The following is a 20609-nucleotide window of genomic DNA, read 5'->3' as shown; positions in this document are numbered from 1 at the left end:
ACTACCTCTTCTTCAGCTTCCCCCATTGCAGTATCATTGAAGGCACCATATTCAACAATAATATTATCATCATCCCATTGTTCTTCTTCACCTTCTTTCATTACAACCCTGGTTTCTTTGTGCTTCGTCCAACAAATATAGTTTGGCATAAAACCCGACTTCAACAAGTGTGAATGAAAACTCCTTGAGCTAGCATATTCCTTCAAATTCTTACATATGGCACATGGGCAGCACATGAAACCATCGCGTTTGTTTGCCTCGGCCACAAGTAAAAAAAGAATGCACGCCCTCAATGAACTCTTGGGAGCGGCGATCAGCATTGTACATCCAATGCCAGCTCATCTGCATTACATGACATACATACCATATTAAAACCTAGAACATAATTAGTTAATTATACGACATTCATGCCACCACACAAGGTATTAATTTATGAAAGTCTCGTTATATGTAGACAATCCCAACTACCACTAAAAAAACTAAAGCTAAAATGCACTTCAGCAGCATAAGGATTTCACGATCAATCCCAACTAAAACAGATAGATCATGCGTTTGTTCAACATCTATGGGCTTCTTTCGTATGATCACTGCCTCATCAGCCGCCGTAGTCGCCTGTGCAAGAGAGTTTTGCACGTATTCAACATACTCTTCCTCCCAGTACAGCTTGAACATCCAGTGCCATCCCACTAAAATTAAAACAAAAAATAGAACTTTAATCACAATCATCATGAAAATAAGTATAAATTAACCATAATCATCAAATACGACAAAATAACTCACATTGCGATCCGGACACTTGTAGAAGATACGGTCCTTGTTGGGACACTTCTTCCTCACCCGGTACTCCATCACAATCTTCTCCTCACACTTGCCGCATGCAATGAGAGGGAGGTCCGGCCTCAGTCGCTTTGGAACCCGATGAGAGGCCGAGGACCCGGAAGCAGTTGCCATCTACTCTCTATACTAATTTTTAATATAATATAAATTTCTCATTTTATAAACAAATAAAATAAAAAAAACTCTAAAATTCTCTATATCTCTAAACCATGAAATGTGCTATGCATGCTAGAAATGAAAGCTGAATACTAGTTTTGAATAACTACTTTAACCTTTCTTCATCCAAATATGCAAACTTTAAAGTGATTTTGAGCTTAAATGGCTTACAAATAAAAAAAATCCACCATAAAAAATCACAAATATCTAGTCCACAAAATGAGATATGCTACTGATGAAACATGAGAGTATAAAGTTGGTAACCTTTAGAACCGAAGAATCGATGGAGAAATCGAAGAAATCTTGTGATTACCGATGATGAGGAAGAAGAGAGGCCGACGATGAAACAAGAACACTGAGCTCGAAGTGGCTCGGGCTCGGGGAGGAAGAAGGGCTATATAGGAGGCGACCTTTAGTCCCAGTTGGAGACAGAAACCGGGACTAAATGTCTGTTTCTAGTCCCGGACGGAGCCTCCAGACAGGAGAAGTCTTTTACTCCTGATTTTAGGGATCAACCGGGAGTAAAAGTTAACCTTTTGTCCTGGTTGGTAGCTCCAACTGGGACTAAAGGTCCCCTGCAGTAAAAGCCTACCGCAGTAGCCGTTGGGCAGGGACCTTTAGTCCTGGTTGGAGCTACAAATCGGGACTAAAGGTCTCTCTAGTCCCGGACGCGAAAAATACTGGAATTAAAGCCAAATTTCGAGGTGGGATCAATCCTCGTTTCTCTACCGGTGAGTGTGTCCTCGGAATGAAGCCGAAGGGAGGGAGCCGAGCGGGCGGAGGTGGGCCAGGGCTGCAGGCGTGTGCTGGGAAGGAAGCTGAAGGGAGCCGCAGGTGTACGTACGTGTAGGGGCTGCTGGGTGGAGATGTCGATTGCTCGATAAACATCGGACGACTGGAAAAGAAAGGTGATGTGGAAGCACGAGATGCGAGCTTTAGCTCATATTTATTGCTTAGTGGGTATGAACTATATAGAGATATTAGATTAGATTAAATATTAATCTATTGCATGGATGCCAGCTTAAACATGTTGCGTTCGCTTGTTTTTTTTTAAGTATAACTTATCGCTGCCTAGTTAGTACTTGTGTACTACTAGCTTCTCCTAGTATAGTTTTCTTCCCTTGATTATATATTATTACTGACAAAAAAATTAAGCTTCATCTAAACTGTGAGAATATGCATGCAATATTAAGCATTCAAGCTATGCAGCAAGTGCATCCAGAACCAAATAATGAAATGTGCATCGTGTGTCTTGAAACCGATCTATACGTGCATGCATGCTAGTGCTAGCTAGTGTGCTACATATGTGTAATAAGTCTTCTACTGAAACAGTAAACACCGAGCCATGCATGAAAACGCCATGAGTTGGGGCAGCCGGGCAGGATATGATGTTCTGCCGATATCAAATGCATGCACATGTTACTTGGTCGATATATAACCAATTGAAATCCTGCCCCAAGCATTTCTCTGCATGTCCATATGTGATATGGAATCAGCAATTGCATGTTGGGTATAACATTCTCTATCTCCACAAGAAACTGAAACAAAAATTCAATAGTAACTCAAGCAGTGTGGGCATCAAATGCACACATATTAATTAAGCAAACAATATGTATAGCTGTTGTGTTCGTTACATATATATAGTATATATCAGTACAACTGAAATGGATGAAATCACATACTGAAATATGGATGATGCTAGTTATGTTTGCCTATCCAAAGTCCACACAGGTAAAGGAAGAGAATCCACAGACAGAAAAGCGATTATCTAAAAGGATCGTAGCATTAGCACTTAGCAGCAGTAGTATCGATTGCAATACATACACACAAGATCTATCTAGTAGATAAATGATCATGTTCACTTGTTCACGATCAAGCAGTCATGCACGTTGCACGGAATGTAGAAATAATAAACGAAAGCAGCCGAATGAAGCAACAGATGGGAACGAAATTAGGTCGAATTAAGCATGGCCATAACTATGACCTCAAGTCGAGCAGCCGCCCTCTCCACCACGGGCAGGTCGGCGGTGGCGATGGTGAGGAACAGAAGCAGGACCCCAGCCATGAGGAAGATGAAACAGAGCATCACGTGGTCACGGTTCGCGGCGAGGCCGGGGACAGTGGTGGAGAGGAGCCCCGCGACGCCCCATGCCGCGACGGCGACTGCTGCGTTGAAGCGGCGGCCTCGGAGCCGAGGGAGGACGACGAAGCCCAGCTCGCGGGGCTCGCCGGCGACGGCGAGGAGGGCAGGCTCGTCGTAGACGTTCTCCATGGCCTCCTCACACGCCTTTGACCACCTAGAGAGAGGGGGGCTTGGGGGGGGGGGGGGGGGGGGGTGGGGGGGGGGGGGGGGGGGGGGGGGGGTGGCGGGATGGGGGGGGGGATGTGGAGGTCGGACCGGAGAGGTTGGGATTGGTTCTGCGAAGAAAAGGTCACACCGGCTTCTGCATATCTTCCTCTTCTTGGTTCTTGCCACAACCACCAAACACAAACTATGGAACAACAATGGAGCTCTACAACATCGTTCTTCGTTGTCCCTAGAGCACAACATAGTCTCGTTCTGCTATAGAAAGAGAGACGTGTCTATGACAAGGAAAGAAAGGAAAAACTTTTTTTTGACTGTCAAGAAAGAAAAAAACTAGCTACAAGATTTTGAAAACCAAGGAAAAACTAGCTACAAGATTTTGAAAACCAAATTTGAGTTCCACTTAAAAAGATGGCACAAATCAAAATGATGTGAAAAGCTAAAAAAAATCTAGATAGATATAGATCTAGCCTAGCTATACAAATATGGAACTTATAATCGTGTAGACGATGGTAAACTAAAGATAATAGCTCTGGCTAATAAAAGAAAGCAGTGTTATTATATCTCACAAAGCCAGATTGAAATAACCTCGTCCAAGAACAAGAACAAGAGCAAGACAGAGACGGAGAGAGCAAGCGCGCTAGCGAGGTGTACTTACTCTTACGGTCCTTCCCGGGAGAGCTGCCGCACAGCCTCCTAGACGAGCATGCCATGCGGAACTCTCTCATCGGAGGCAGAGCACTGCAGCAAGCCGCGCGCGACGGCGACAGCCGCCGGTGCCGGCCCAGGACTAGCCGTAAAGAGGACGTTGCACAAGTAACAGAACTCTACCATTAACTGACGCCACGATTTGTGAAGCGAAAAGGACCTAGCTTGGGGAGAGTTGGAGTCTGGAGATGCTGTGCTGATAAGCAAGCCGATCAAACGCCAGCGCCCAGCGGCCAGACGACTGATCAGTAGACAAGCAACTCTAGAATGGCCGGCTGGGGTATCGTGTATCCATGTGATGTGAGTCTAGTAGCGTAGTAATCAACGATAGCAAGAGCTGGTGGCTGCTAGATAGAAATAAGCAGTCTTGACTGGTTCTCCAATCCGATCCAATGGATGCCGCAGCACGACGTGTCACGGCCAATGCAAGAACCGGGCCAGGAGCAATTGGGCAAGTAATCAAGATCGTCAGGCCAGGGCTAACTCCGTCCACGTACGACAAGGCTTTCAATTGCGTAATAGCAACTGGTTCCGGCAATTGCAAGCGACGGGAAAGAAATACAGCCAATTGCGATAAGAAATGTGCGGGGTGAAGACGACGACTTTCGACGTTTGGGATGGCAATCGCATCGAAAAGTCGATTGTTTGGTATTGGTCTCGATGAGCCTCAAATACGCCTCCACGGGCTTCACCATTTCCTAGTGTCATGTAATTCATGTAAAGTTGTAAACTATAGTACTGTCATGAATAATTTCAATCTCTGTTATTAATTCATAACCCTTACGTCACCCCTTCACCCATAAAACAATGTATTCTGTCCCTTGAAGTGTATTAAGATCGTCTAAATAACCCTCTAATGGTTTGAGGGTGGTTTTACTTACAATATTACATATACTCTAGTCCTTATTAAAACAACTAATAATATTCAAATAAATGACCTCCACTAGTAGAGAAACGACCTTTGATCCACTTCGAAATTTGGCTGTAGTCCCGGTATTTTTCGCGCCCAAGACTAGAGAAACCTTTAGTCCCGGTTGGTAGCTCCAACCGGGACTAAAGGTCCCTACTCAACGGCTAATGCGCCAGGCTTTTGCTGGAGGGGATCTTTAGTCCCGGTTGGAGCTACCAACCGGAACTAAAAGTTCACTTTTACTCTCGGTTGGTCCCTCCAACCGGGAGTAAAAGTCTACTCCCGGCTGGAGGCTCCGTCCGGGACTAGAAAGGGACCTTTAGTCCCGGTTTCTGTCTACAACCGGGACTAAAGGTCCCCTCCTATGTACCCCTTGTTCTCCCCCGAGCCTGAGCCACTTCGAGCTCAGTGTTCTTGCTTCATCGCCGGCTTCTCTTCTTCCTCATCACCGGTGATCACAAGATTTTTTCCATTCCTCCATCGATTCTTCGGTTCTAAAGGTTACCAACTTTATACTCTCATATTTCATCAGTAGCTTATTTTATTTTGTGGACTAGATATATGTGGTTTTTTATGGTAGATTTTTTTTTATTTGTAAGCCATTTAAGCTCAAAATCACTTTAAAGTTTGCATATTTGGATGAAGAAAGGTTAAATTAGTTATTCAAAACTAGTATTGAGCTGGAACCCAAACTTGTTGAGGGCCCTTTACCTTCTCAACAAGTGACTTTGCAACCCAAATTTTCTTAGGCCTATTCTTATTGGGAGGTCCTAAGAACATCACTTTCATCTTTCCACTAGAATCCTTTCTAAGCATGTAGTGAGCATTGAAGGCAAAGGATCTAGCATGCTTGGGCAAGGGTTGTGGCGGTGGAGTTTGGCACTCATGAGCAAAGTGGCCTTCTTGTCCACACTCAAAGCATCTCTTTGGCTTTGGCTTTGGCTTTGATTGTTGTTGTTGAACTTGAGCCTTCTTCTTCTCTACATTTGCCACATATCCAATGCCACTTCTATCCATCTTCATGACAGTGTTCATTAAGAGCTCACTTTGAAGGTGTTTGCCTCTTGTGAACTTTCTCAATCCAATCTTGAGATGCTCTTTTTCCAACTTGAGCTTTTTGTTTTCTTCCTTGAGTGCATCACTACTTTTATCTTCCTTAAGTGCAACCTTGTTCCTCTCTTCCTTGAGCTTCTTGTTTTCTTCTTTTAGCTTTTCATTCTCAAGGACCAAGTCACCATCATGATCAAGAGTTTCTAGCATAATGGTGTTGTGGATTTTGAACTCTTCAAATTTTTTCTTGAGCTTCTCATTGTCATGCTTGAGCTTGATATACTCATCATAGTCATTGCACTCAACCACTTGCTTGCCTTTGCCACTAGATCCTTGCTCGATGCTCTCATCAATTAAATCATCACATGATGTAGTTATATCAATCTTAACAACATTGTTAGTAGCATCATGTGGCTCATTGGGTAAAAATTCTTGAGCAATAACAAGATTGTCATGATTAATCTTGAGAGTAGTATATTCATCTTTTAGCTTGTTATGGCTAGTGATGAGCTCTTTGTGCACCCACTCAAGTTTATCATATTTATCTTTAAGCTCTTTCTTAGAAGATTTGAGCTCCTTGAGTTTGGATGACATAGCATCATTTGCTTCTCTAAGCTCAACACTAGTCTTTTCGGCTATGTCATATTTAGCTAAAAGAGAATCATTCTTAATCTCAAGCTTTTCATTTTTAGCTCTAGTCTTTATAATGATCTTAGTGTATTTCTTTAGCAATTTAGCAAGATCATCATAAGTGGGTGACTCATATTCATCATCGCTATCACTATCATCATTATGAGCATAATCATCACCACTACTATCATCATCATGTGATACCTTACATTCACCCTTGGCCATAAGGCATAGGTGAGTAGAGGATGATGGCGGTGGTGGCGGTGAAGATGATGAGTCAATAGCAATAGCGGCCACTTTCTCGTCGTCACTATCATCATCGGATGATCCACTAGATGAATCAATGTTCGTGAGCCAATCACCGACAATGTAAGCTTTTCCACTCTTCTTCTTCTTGTGGAAGTCCTTCTTCTTGCTATCTCTCTTCTTGTATGGCTTGTTTTTTTCTTCTCATCTTCATCTTCATTGCTTGAGTCATCTTTCTTGCCCTTGTTTTTGTTCTTAAACTTGTCTTTCTTGGGCTTTGTACATTGGTGAGCTAGATGACCAAGTTCGCCATAATTGTAGCAATCCATCTTGGAGATTGGCTTTCTTCTTGAGCTTGTGAAGAACTTTTTCTTCTTGCCATCGAACTTGATGTCACTCTTGTTGAGCTTCTTTAGCATCTTGGCGGTTTTCTTCACCATGAGAGCAAGGCTTTCATCATCAACTTCATCATCACTTGAGCTCTCAGACTCAAGTCTTGCTTTGCCCTTCTCTTGGCTAGCTTTGAATGCTAAGTCTTTTTCTTTCTTCTTCGTAGAGGATGAGCCATCTTGAGGTGTGATGTGCATATACATCTCATGAGCATTGATCTTTCCCAAGATTTATGTCAGTGTAGCGGTGGAAAGATCACCTTGATGTAGCACGGTCACAATATGCCCATATTTATCAATGGGGAGGACACTCAAGATCTTTCTTACAACATCGGATGGTTGCATTTGAGTAAGTCCAAGCCCATTGACTTCCTCTACAAGAATATTTAAACGTGAATACATTTCATTAGCACTTTCTTTAGGAACCATTTTAAAAGAGTTGAGTTTTTTCATGACAAGATGATAGCGTTCCTCACGCTCACTCTTAGTTTCCTCATGGAGCGCACAAACGTCCGACCATAGTGCATGGGCATCTTTGTGGTTCCTCACCTGATTAAACATATCTTTGCAAAGGCCTCTAAAGATGGTGTTTTGAGCCTTTGCATTCCACTTCTCGTAATTTACCTCATCGCCTTGTAAGTTAGTAGCGTCCCGAGGTTTTGGGAAGCCTTGTAAGGCGGCTCTAAGTATACCAACATCTAGAGCCTCAAGATACGCCTCCATGCGAATTTTCCAATAAGAAAAATCATCTCCCTCAAAGATAGGAGGAGGTCCATCCCCGTGAGACATCTTGCTCTAGGCGGTTAAGCCTAAAAATGTGAGCATGAGGCTTCGATACCAATTGAAAGAATCAAGATGCCCAAGAGGGGGGGGTGAATTGGGCTAATTCTAAATTTTTTTCGTAATAATTAAGTCCTATGGTTAGCCCAATTAACCCATTGTGCCTAGAAAGTGTTTCTAATTGTTCTACCGCACAAAAGACTTGCAACCTAAGTTCCAATCCTACTCTAGCATGGTAATTCTAAGAATATAAAGACATCAATTGAATTGCACAAAGTAAATACTCAAAGTAAATGCTCAAAGTAAATAGAGAGGAAAGAACACGACGATGTTTTGCCGAGGTATCGGAGAGTCGCCACTCCCCACTAGTTCTCGTTAGAGCACCCGCGCAAGGGTGTAGCTCTCCTTTGATCCGCGCAAGGATCAAGTGCTCTCTACAGGTTGATTCTTCGACACTCCGTCGCGGTGAATCACCCACAACCGCTCACAACTTGACTTGGGTCACCCACAAGCTCCGCTGGGTGATCACCGAACTCCTAATCACCACCAAGCCGTCTAGGTGATGGCGATCACCAAGAGTAACAAGCACGAACTCTCATTTGACCACGATAAGCCTAATGAGAAGGTGGATGCACACTTTGCTACTCTTGATCTTCACTAATGAGGTCTCTCTTTGGATTTTCAAATCTCAATCACCTCACTAGGACCTTGCTCTTCTTAGCACTCTCTAAGGTGTTTCTTAGCTGTTGGAATGAGCAAAAGTACCCCCACACACGAGTGGAGGTGGTATTTATAACACCGGCTGAAAAACGAACCGTTATGTGCCTCTGCGGGGTGACCGGATGCTCTGGTCATATTGACCGGACGCTCCGGTCAGTATACCCTGAACTCCAGTGTTTATAGTGTGACCGGACACGTCCGGTCATGATTTTCCCTCTCTGGAACCTAACTGGAGTTGACCGGACGCTGCCTCTCAGCGTCCGGTCACTTGACCTCTCAGCGTCCGGTCAAACCAGACGCAATCACCTTGGTCAAATGAATTGACCGGACCCTGAGCCAGCGTCCGGTCACACCGAAGCCAGCATCCAGTCAGTTTTTGACCCTCCATTCACTTTCAACTCTCGATCATATGTGAATGAAGTTTGTTCCATTGGATCTTAGGCATATGTAGGAGCTACCTAGTGCTAGTTTTAACAAGTGTGCACCACACCTAACTCACTAGACTCACCTAGGTCAAGCTACCCGTCCATACCCCCCTTAATAGTATGGCCAAAGGAAAAACAAAGTCCTAAACTACTCTAAGTGTCTCTTCAACTCCAATCGACACTTAAAACTAGTCCATCCTTAACTTTATCGTCCATCCTTTGAAAACCGAAACGATTTTCATCGTAGGGGCATGACCACTTTGATTGTCCAATCGATCTCCATTACCATGACCTAACTTAATTGCCTCTGCAAAACACACGTTAGTCATAGTAATCTTGTATTGTCATTAATCACTGAAACCCAATTAGGGGCCTAGATGCTTTCACTCCTCCTATGGCTACCTCAAAAATTATCTCTTATAGCAGAATAGCACACACAATAAAGTTGTCTGCTATACTATAATAGGTTTACTGTAATTAATTCTTAATCTCTTGAAAGTTACTACTAAAGTTTAAAAGTTTCGACAGCAAAATCCTAAAATGAATCAGCGTGACTACATAGCAAGCAAAGATGCGTCCTGGCCCGACATGGACATGGCGGCCCGGTTGATCCAGCACAGCAACTGATACCGGCCTAGGGTCCAGCACAGATATCCATCTGCCATTTGACCTGGGCCAGCATAGAAGTGTACGTTTCATGGACCACCTTTGTTGCCCCGCACCATGTGAAAAGAGATCCTCGTGGCATCCGCACCAAACTCACGGATCACGATACCTCAACAGGGCCCTCATCCTTCAAGAGTACACTTTGCAGGTTTTTGTCATGGTGATCCGGGGCGTAACTAGCACAAAATTTGAGTGACGGTTTGTTACTGATGACCTCTATAGCTACACGAAAGAAGGTATTTTTTTAGAAACCCAGAATTTGAGTGGGGGCACGTGCCCCCGCTCCCTGTGTATTAGGTTCACCCCTGACAGTAACATCGTAACATAAGTCATGACATTTTCACCTAAACACGTAGGTCATCTAGTCCTAAGTTGATAGTCATTTATATTGGTTGCGCGGTTTTATAGAGAGATTGGAAGTGGCTCCATAATTATTAGGGTAAAGTACATTTTTTAACCTCCAATTCGCATTGAAGTTCGATTTTCAACCTTCAATTATGAAACCAGGTAACAGACACTCTCCAACTATCAAAATTGGACAAATTTGGTCATCGACTGGTTTCAAAAGCGGTTTTCTATTTTCTAATAATAATAAAAATACGGTTCGATCTCTAGACGTTCGTAATTAATTTATTTTAAATTATAAAAAATATGAAACTAGTTCATGTTTTCTTCTAAAGATGTTATATATATGTTGATGCTATATTTAAAATTGTTTTTAATTTTGCATGGAATTAAATTTCATACGGAATTAAATTGTTCGCTTTCCATTATGTTACATGACAGTTCGCTACCTTTGTCTCCACGCGCACCGCCTTGCGTTCGGCCAAAAACAACTCAAGAGGCGGGCCGCGAGCACCAAGCATTGTATTAATGTATACAGTAGCATTGCAATCCCCCACCGCCATTTATTTTTTATTAGAAAAATATGAAACTAGTACTTTTTTCTAAAAATATTCTCTACTTGTTTATGGTCTATATATAGGTTTTGGAATTGGTTTATTTATGTTCTTATTGCTTTATTACTCCTTGTCACGCTTGTTATTTATTTAAAACAAGTAAGGTCTAAACAATTTCAAATATAGCATCAACACACACACACACACATATATATATAACACTTTTAGAAGAAAACATGAACTAGTTTCATATTTTTATAATTTAAAACAAATTAATTATGAACTTCCATAGATCAAACCGGATTTTTGTTATATTAGAAAATAGAAAATCATTTTTGAAACCAGTCGAGGATTAAATTTGTCTGGTTTTGACAATTGGAGGGTGTATGTTACCCAGCTTCATAGTTGAAGGTTGAAAATCGAACTTTAATGTGAATTGGAGGTTGAAAAATATACTTTACCAAATTATTATCCTAAATACATGTCCGTGCGTTGCACGGGACAATAATATTTTGCCCACACCTACAATAACGAATTTAATCATTTTTACAAAATAAGAAAAAAATTGATTTTGCATTTGGTTCAAATCCATTCATCGGGCGATGACACCTCGTTATAGTGTTCACATTTAGACCTTGTTTAAATCCAGGATGTAAAGTTTTGGGATGTCACATCGGTTGTCACATGAGGTGTTCGGATACTAATAAAAAAACAAATTACAGAATCCGTCAGTAATCCGCGAGACGAATTTATTAAGCCTAATTAATCCGTTATTAGCATATGTGTTAATGTAGCACCACATTATCAAATCATGGACTAATTAGGCTTAAAAAATTCGTCTCGTAAATTAGTCGCAAATTATATAATTAGATATTTTTTAATCTATATTTAATATTCCATACATATATCCAAATATTTAATGGGATAAAGAGTAAACTTTAGGGAAGGAACTAGACAAGCCTTAGGGCTCGTTCGTTTGCCCTTGATTCCATCGGGAATCATTCCAGGTGATGAAAGATAGTTCAAATTAACACAACATTTCTAGTTGAAATGGTTCCAGAGATGCATTCCCTGGCAAACGAACGGCCCCTTAGTTTTCTTACAGAGAGTTTTATAACGGAGACTTCGTTCTGCCTGAGGTGAACGATTCCTCCAGAAACTTATTAGGTGTAGAGATCAATTATTGCTCAGGAAAAAGGTTTACAACGAACACTATACTAGAGCCATATTGGACGACCAACTTTAAGGAGGTAAATCGTTTTAAAAAAAATAAAACCGACGGGAGAGTTGTCTGTTATATCCATAAGAAAGAACTTTGCAGGGATATGAAAGCGCAATAAAGTTGTGGGTGCTATACTTTAACAGTTTAAGTTACTGTAATTCTTAATCTATTGAAAGTTAGTAAAGTTTAAAAGTTTGGACAGCAAAAAATCCTAAAATGAGTATATATATATTTTGACACAGCGTGGGTAGCGTGCAAGGAAAGATGCGGCCGGGTCCGGCATGGCCATGGCGGCCCGGTTGATCTCGCACAGCAACTGATATCCGGCCCAGGCACCGGCACGAGATATCCGTGTGCCCATACCTACGTTTCGGCACAGAAGTAGCCCATACGGCCATACCTACGTTTCATGGACCATAGTAGCTGACCGGCACCGTGTGGTAATCGGTATCCGCCTCAAACTCAAACTCACGGATCGCATCGCAGGATGCGCGATGATCTCGAGCCACATCAGCCATCAGCCCATCACCAGCATTCCACAGATAGCCGCACGTACTAGGCTTCTGCAAAGTCTGCGTAACCCACGGGCGTCTCGCGCATTGGAAGCGCAGCAGCAGCTCACCTGTCTAGCGCAAGTCCGCAACTTCACGGCGCAACGTTGGATGAGCCGCCGCATCTCTCCGCCGATAGAGTAGAGTACGAAACGCTCCAAACGGTTTGCGTAGCTCGGTCAGCGTTCAGCAAACAAATCGCAGTAGCCTAGGGAGCAATCGGCGTCGGCGCCGTTGCTGCAATGCAATGCAGTGCAAACGCGAACGCGGAGGAGGAGCGTGGTAGAGGGAGTATTTTATGGCAGGGGCGCTGCCTCCCGGTCGAGGGGCAGGAATTCGCGGTGGCCGGGGGCGGCAGAGCCCGACCCTCCCACCAGCCGTCGGATCCCCGCTTGCGCCATCGGCCATCCCATCGCATCATGGCTCCGCCCTGCGCCACCCTGCGCTGCACTCGCTGCACACTGCCCGTCTGCCCGGCGCGCGCACCGATCAACAAGACACTCATCACGCGCGCCAGAGACCATGTAAAGAGCAAAGGCTGGGCGTCTGGGCTGGTGCAGCGAGAGAGAGGACACGGCCGCGTACTACAGGTGCCTGCGCACGCTGCACTCTACTATACGCCACGCCCGATGACCAGACGCCCCGCACGGATTCGTTCTGATCTCCTCTTGGCCGCCCGTCGCCCGCCCCCGCCCGTGTTGTTCCATGTCTCCTCCGTGCTCCGCCCTCCGCCGGTCACTGCCCAGCTCGCTACTCGCCACTAACCTTTTCGGCTTTTCAGAGCCCAGTTTCACTCACTGACTAGGAGCCCAGCCATAGCAATAGCATCGATCGAGCACAACGGACAAAACACTCTTGCGCAGGTGCCCGTGCTCGCCGGTGCAGCGGTGAACAGCGTTCATCAGGAGCCAAAGGCTGCACCAGTCAAAAGACGCAGCGTAAACGAAAGCCCATGCACAACACTGCTGTCAAAACACAGCAGGATACACTTTCCATGATACATAAGGAGATGCAGCGAAAGGGCAAAGTGGCGCGTAGTTTACGAGCTAGCGCCAGGAGGGGCATGGCAATGGCATCGGAGTATCGGACTCGGCGGCAACACCCCACAAGCCCACATGGGCGCAGGGCGCGGCACGGCGTACGGATCGGCCGCCCGGGTAGCTCAAGGGACCACGGCCACGTTGCCGGAACGCCGGTGGCCGCCCGAGGGAAAGGGCGCCGAATTTTTTACTGCCTTTTCGGCCTGTTTTTCTACGTGGGGCGGGCGCCATGGATAGCTGCACTGCACATGGCGCACAGTGCCCGATCAGTGGCACACATGGAGGCGCTCCAGGCCCTCCGGCTCCCCTGTTCGGACCGGCATCTCCATCAATTAACAGGAGCAGGAGCACAGAGAGCGAGCGACGGCCGGGCCGATGCATGCAGGCGAGGTAGAAAGTTACTGCTGCCCAAGTGCGTGCATGGCTGGCCTGTCCGCTTGGGCTTATCAGCTACAATTTCTAGAGTCGCTGACAAATCTACAGCATTTTTCTAGAGTCGCTGAGAAGTTGCTTTTAACAGGGACACATGACACCATGATTAACACCAACACCCTTCTTCTTTTTTCACTTTTCAGTTCTCACTGAACAGGTATCGCAGAGCATCAATCTGCCACGGCAAACAACAAACCAAGCATGCACAAAAGCTTTTTCCTTTTTTCTCTCACTCCGGAGCTGACTGAGAGCATGAGATCAACAAATATGCTAGTACAGTGGATTACAAACAGGAAGGGTAGCAAAAACCACGGGGCAGACAGAATTTACAGGAGCAAAACGGGCGGGGTGTTAATCAATTGCTCGCAAAACTCTAGCCTCACAAAGCAAAATCAGCTCACCAAACTATCCTCCCAATTGTGTCTCTCTTCTTCACTCCAGATGAGATCCCAAACTTCTTAAACTCTTTTTTGATCTATTTTCTTGTCGGACTGAAGAACCACAAGCTAATGTCCTCTACTAATAGCTAGCACTAATGATACTACTAGCGCTTAGTCAACCAAAACGAACGGTGTCAGTTACATTGCCGAGATCCCTGCCGCTCACTCCACCGGCTCCGGCCGCCGCCAGAGTGGTGCTGCCGCCAGTCGGCGTCCTCCGGCCCAGCGCCGACCGCGCCCGCGCCGAGGCTGCGTCCTTGGCCGCCGCGTCCTTCTTGTCCTTGAAGAACCCGAACACCGGCCGCGAGCACACCGGGACGTTGAGCACGACCGGCGTGGCGCGGACGCCAGCGGAGTAGGATCGGTCCATGACGCGGGACCGCGACCGCATCGACGAGTGCACGCTGCCGGCGGGGGAGCTGGAGCTGCGTTCTAGGCCCTGGAACACGATCTTGCCTGACGCGTTCATGCGGGGGGAGTCCACAGAGACCACGCTTGGCGGCGGCGGGGTCGACGGAGACGGGCGGCGGCGAGCGGGACTGTGGGCGGCGCGCGCGGGCGCGGGAGCGGGAGCGGAGGCGGATGCAGCGACGGGTGGGTGTGGTTGCAGATGCGACTGGGGCTGCGGCGCGTGGGGGTGGGAGCGGACTAGGCGGATGCGGGGACGTGGGGTGGGGTCGACGGAATCGAGGGAGTGGCGCGGTAAGTCGTCCTGGTCGTGGCCGGACGAGGAGGACGACGACGAGAGCGAGAAGCGGGAGGACGCGAGGGAGAGCGACGTCTCCGAGTCGGAGCTGTCGCGGAGGAGAGGCGCCGCGGAGAGGTCAGACGCGGCGGCGCCCGACGCGCGGCCGCCGTTCCGCTGGAGGAGGAGCAGCTTCAGCGATCTGGCCGCCGAGGAGTTGGACGCCCTCGACGGGGTCACCGCCGTCGCCGCGGGGGACGCTGACGGCAACGCGGACGCGGACGGGGACGGCTTCTGCGGCGTCTGGACCTTCCTGAGCCGGAGCAGCTCACGCCACCGGCTGGAGCACGTGGGCGCCTTGGGCGAGAACACGTACGGGTCGAGCGCAACCTCGGCCGCTGCTGGATGCATAGCCCTGACCGCATCCGGTGAGGGCATGACCTCCGCGACCAGCGCAGTGTCCCGCCGCACCCGCTCCCGCTCGGCCTCCGTCGCCGCCGTCTTCCCGCCGGGGGCTTGCGGCCGGAGCGGGAGCAGCTTCCCGTCGGCGAAGAGCTCGTCCGCGGGGAGCATGGTGGCGGACCCACCGAGGCTGAACTCGAAGTCGATGAAGTCCTTAGAGATCGCCGCCGGCTCCGCCTTGGACGCCGCCGCCGTGGAGGCAGGCTCCTGCTCCTCCGCCACCGCGGCGTCGTGGGCGCCGAAGGACAGGCGCGGCGGGCCGAGCCAGCCGAAGGACATGGGCCCTGCGGCGGCGGGTCCCGCGTGCACGTTGCTAGCGACGGCGGAGGCCATGGCCGGCGGCGGCGAGGCGCAGCCAGCAAGGGCGGAGGCAGACAGCGTGCACTCGAGTACTGTACTTGGCTGTGGGACTGGGGCGCGCGGACGCGGACACAGACGCGAGGCGATAAGCGTGAGGAGGCGACAGGGACAGGAGTATACCCCGGTAAAGGGCAGCGCGTTATATAGCCGGGCACGGTAAATTTCCTGACGCGTGGACCCGGTCTACCGAGCCAACCATTGACTGACGGCCACGTGGCCATCTCGCGGGTGGTGTGAGGAGTTGAGACGGGGTTAATCCGTGGTTAATATTTTTGACAGGAGGTAGGTTGTGGGTAATGGTACTGTACTGCGGCAACCTCCCTCTCTCTGTTTCAGAGATTTTGGCGTGGTCTGTGCCTTTGGCTATTTCCCTCTAAACACTAGCCTTGCAGGCAAATGCTGCCCCGTGGTAATTAACAATTGCGCATTCACGCTGAGACTGCTGTTGGGCAGTGTCCAGTGACCAGCAGTGCCCCCATGTCGTGATGGAACAGGGTACTCGTAGCTGATTGCGGGCTCGCAACCGCCGTACGCGCGGCTGCCGCTAAACTTTCGTGCACGAATATGGACGAATCTTTCGCAATTCGCTTTGAATCCGCAAGCTGCAGCAGCATGCAGATGATGGAAACATTTTGCTGTAACTGGGCATGAGTCATGACCCAAGAATTTTTTTCCCCCGTCCCGTCCATGTCCATGGATGGATGACGGCGATGCCACCGTTGGAACCCTGCGGCGTGGGCACTGGGCAGACAGGCGTCCCGCTCCAAGTCTCGTCGGCGCTCACCTCTCGGAGATGGTTGGCCCCCAACAGGAAGGGCGGGCTCCGATCGCCACGATGCCTGCCGACCCAAAACAGTGCCGACACGGGCCACACGGCGCTGCGAGGTGTGATCCGTGAGTGAATGCATCCTTTGGCCGCGACCGACGGGGCCGCGGCAGCGGCACACCGGTCAAGTACAACTCCGACGTGACGGGCGGCGCGGCGCCGCCGTGTTACCGAGCGGCTGACCGCCAGTGACGGTGAGACCGCTTTACGCTAGGCCATCATGCCTAGTGCAGTAGCTTCGTAGTGGTAGACTTGAAATGGCTCCAAAGTCACCTTGAGACCTCGTTTACTTCCGCCTCAAAACTTTATACCTGGGACTTGATTAGATTGTAAATTTTTGTAATCTGGACACTGTAGCACGTTTTGTTTGTATTTGACAAACTTTGTCCGATCATGGACTAACTAGGCTCAAAAGATTCGTCTCGTGATTTACAACCAAACTGTGCAATTAGTTATTTTTTTTACCTACATTTAATGCTCCACGCATGCGTCTAAAAATTGATGTGATGGAGAGATAGTGAAAAAACTTGAAATTTGGAGGTGATCTAAACAAGGCCCTGGTCACATTCAATGTTTGATATACGTATAAAGTATTAAATATTTATTAAAAAATAACTAATTACATGTTTTGTGACTAATTTATAAGATGAATATTTTAAATCTAATTAGTCCATAATTTAATAATAAAGTGATACGGTAACATGTGCAGTAATGATTGATTAATTAGACTTAATAAATTCGTCTCGTTGTTTGCTGGCGGATTCTGTAATTTGCTTTTTATTAGTATCCAACAACCCGTGCCACATCCTTACGTAACATCCAACGTGACATCTCTTAATTACTGTTACTGTGTCTGTGTGTGTTTTTTCCAATGTGCGTTTCAGCAGCGGTAACGGCTATCTTATCTTATCTCTCGGGCTAAAGAATTTACTGTTACTTGATCCGCTCCCCGCACCTGCTGTAGTGGCGCCGTGCGACGCCCCACGTTGACCGCGCCGAGACTCGAGGGGCCATGGCACTGGCACAGTTGGGTGTGCACTTCGGGCCCACCTCTCACGTGACGCGCCACTAGCACACACCACCAGCTCTTCACTCCATGGCCCATGATACAGTATGCGCAGCAGGCTCAGCAGCCCAAAAGAGAAGTCGCTGGGCGTAGCGTAGCCGTTTCGAGGAGGGGGGATCTGGGCCGTCGCACGCATCGGACGGCTGGGGGGACACACCCCGGGCGAGCGCAGCACGTGACGTCCAGCTGTCTGGTCTCGCCCGCCGGGCCGCCACGTTGCGGCCGGAGTTAACTCCGACAGGCCCGGGCCGCGAGGCGCTGCCGCCCCTCGTGGAAGTGAGGATGGCTTTTACGGTTCTGCCCTTTTGCCTTTGCCGCGCCTGCGCCACCGAAGTGAAACTCGTGCAAAGCCCCTCTCTACACTAGGCGAAAGTTGGTCACGAAAGGCTCGCTTTGCATTTGTCGTTCACGTGCTACGTGGAAAACTGCGGTGGTAGTCGCTTTCTTCTTTTGTTTCCGCCTTTGTTACAAGAAGCAGCCTCTCAAGTCTCAACTCAGCTGCACGTTGTGTTTGGGACTTGCACGTTTGTCTCTAAAAAGATTTATAACATGTAGATTTAAAATGTTAATGTCCCTAAATAGATTTATAACATATAGATCTATAATTAAGCTAGTACTCTCTCCATTCGAAAGCATGAAACATTTTGGGTCTTGTAGTCGTAGGTACATAACCTTTGCTATCTTAGACATGCATTATGTCTAGAGTAAAAACGATGTATTTAGAAGAAAAAAATGTATTACAATTTAAAATAAAAGGACTTATATTTGTTTCACATTATAAATGTTAAATTTTATACAGCTGATTGAATTTAAATTTGTTTGACTGCTTGAAAAGTTAGAATTGCATTTTTTTTTTGGATGGAGGGAGTTGGTGCAATTTACTGCAACAGCTTTGTTTGAAACAACCTGAAGTGGTAACTACTGAACATACAGACAGAAATGGTCACTAAGACTGTAAGTACAAAACACGCAAATTTGTACAAGTTGCACAGCGTTACACGGAAACGAGAGTACATACGAAGAAGTAAATCCATGTTGGAACACACACACACACACACACACACACACACACACACATATATATATATATATATATATATATATATATATATATATATATATATATATATATATATATATATATATATATATATACATTTACTATAATTTTATATACTAATTTACCATAATGTCAATACATATTTACGATAGTTGGGTTACTATAACATATGGTTATATTTACCATAACGTTATATTAAATCACTTAGTAAGGAGTTACTATAATCTCGTAAATTAACATAGTAATTATCATAACTCAAAGTGGCTACAGAATAAGTTATTCTGTAGCCAGCTACAGGATAGTAGTTATATATATATATATATATATATATATATATATATATATATATATATATATATATATATATATATATATATATACTAACTATATATATATGTGTACAAGTACGACTCCATAACACCTGCCATAAATTGCCCACGGCTGACCGTCCCGCTAATTGATGAGGCAAAGGAACGAAACGCGCAGACAGCTCAAGCTCCGTTTCAGGAAGGGCCGTGCCAAAACCAGGGAGATGGCCAGCCCAGGAGGGAAACTCTCTCCCTCTCCCGCCGAGAATTTTGGCTCCCCGTACCCGGCCCCGGTCCCCCACGCCGCGCGATCGGACGGCCGCAGCGCCACGCGACGGCCAAGCGTCCGTCCGCCCGTCCGTTCCGTCCGTGCCGCAATAATTTGCCCCGGGCAGGGAAGAAAAAGACCGCGGTGTCCTCGCGCGTGTCGTCTTCCCGCGCGCGGCCCGCAAGCGGCCACCGTGGCGGTCAAGGCCGCCACAGGCCCGTGGGGCCCACCGTCCCGGGTGTGGGCGGTCTGGGTAAAATGGAGTCGCGGTCGCCGGTTGTACACGATGGAGAGTGGATGTGGATGCTGCCGTGGCTGTGCTGTACGTACGGTAAAGGACGCGGACCGCCGACGGGCATGTTTGCGATGTGATGAGACATGCACGTGCCTCGCGATGCTGTCTGGTGTACAAAGGACGCGGGACTACTTAGGCCTCGTTTAGTTTCTCGCCTACATACATATTAAATATAGATAAAAAATAACTAAATTATATAGTTTGTGACTAATTTATGAGACGAATCTTTTAAGTCTAATTAGTCCATGATTTAACAACTTGGTGCTACAATAACACATGTGCTAATGATAAATTAATTAGTCTTAATAAATTAGTCTCACGAATTACTGATGGATTCTGTAATTTATTTTTTTATTAGTTCCCGAACACCTTATGCGATCCCGTGTAATATCCGTTGTGACCCCCAAAACGTAGGACGCACCTCTTGGCCTCCCCTGTCGTCTAGGGACTTGGATAGGCGACGCAAACAGTACTCCAGATGAGACAACGCACCGAACGGCAGGTTTAACACGGACCCGACTCTGTGTTGTGTGGTGAACTGGTGATAATCGTGTTTCGGACGGAGGGAAGTAGTATGTGGTACTAGTACTTATGAGAAGTGGTTAAAATGTTACTGTAGTACGCTGCTGCTGCCCGATGAGATGAGGTTTATGACGATGCAGCGGCAGCAGCGCTGGCTTTTCCTTCCGTTTTGCGGGTGAGGACGACGACGGAGGCGGGGCCGGGGTAGGAATGGCGCAAAGGCCACTCCAGTTGCATTGCATTGCATGCAGCGCCATGATGAGCATGACTCGGGCGACGGTTACTTTGCTTTGATGAGAGGGCTTGGGTAGGAATGGCGCAAAAACATGTTTACCGGTCGACACCGAGCCG

General features: G+C 47.1%; 1 protein-coding gene and 1 long non-coding RNA gene across 3 annotated transcripts; both read right to left on the bottom strand.

Moving 5' to 3' along the window:
- Positions 1-408: 408 nt before the first annotated feature.
- LOC136462751 (uncharacterized) lies at positions 409-4389 on the bottom strand. Of its 2 annotated transcripts, none has more exons than XR_010760804.1 (3): positions 3957-4389; positions 781-963; positions 409-686 (listed from the first exon to the last, which is right to left on the bottom strand). It is a non-coding gene; the product is annotated as an uncharacterized lncRNA (long non-coding RNA). The 2 variants fall into 2 exon arrangements; XR_010760805.1 differs by having other exon boundaries at positions 781-958; positions 3957-4387.
- Positions 4390-14224: 9835 nt separating this feature from the next.
- LOC136462750 (uncharacterized) lies at positions 14225-16001 on the bottom strand. The gene has a single exon (XM_066461800.1). The coding sequence runs from the start codon at positions 15884-15886 to the stop codon at positions 14522-14524; it is 1365 nt and encodes a 454-aa protein (XP_066317897.1). The 5' UTR covers positions 15887-16001; the 3' UTR covers positions 14225-14521.
- Positions 16002-20609: the final 4608 nt, after the last annotated feature.

This window comes from Miscanthus floridulus, chromosome 7, assembly GCF_019320115.1.
Source record: "Miscanthus floridulus cultivar M001 chromosome 7, ASM1932011v1, whole genome shotgun sequence".
Classification (NCBI taxonomy): domain Eukaryota; kingdom Viridiplantae; phylum Streptophyta; class Magnoliopsida; order Poales; family Poaceae; genus Miscanthus; species Miscanthus floridulus.
Note: the sequence above shows the minus strand (reverse complement) of the source record. Positions and strands in the feature narration are given on the sequence as shown.

Bases quoted from the DNA above. Each gene is read 5' to 3' on its own strand.
- LOC136462750 (XM_066461800.1), bottom strand. From the start codon at position 15,886: ATGGCCTCCGCCGTCGCTAGCAACGTGCACGCGGGACCCGCCGCCGCA.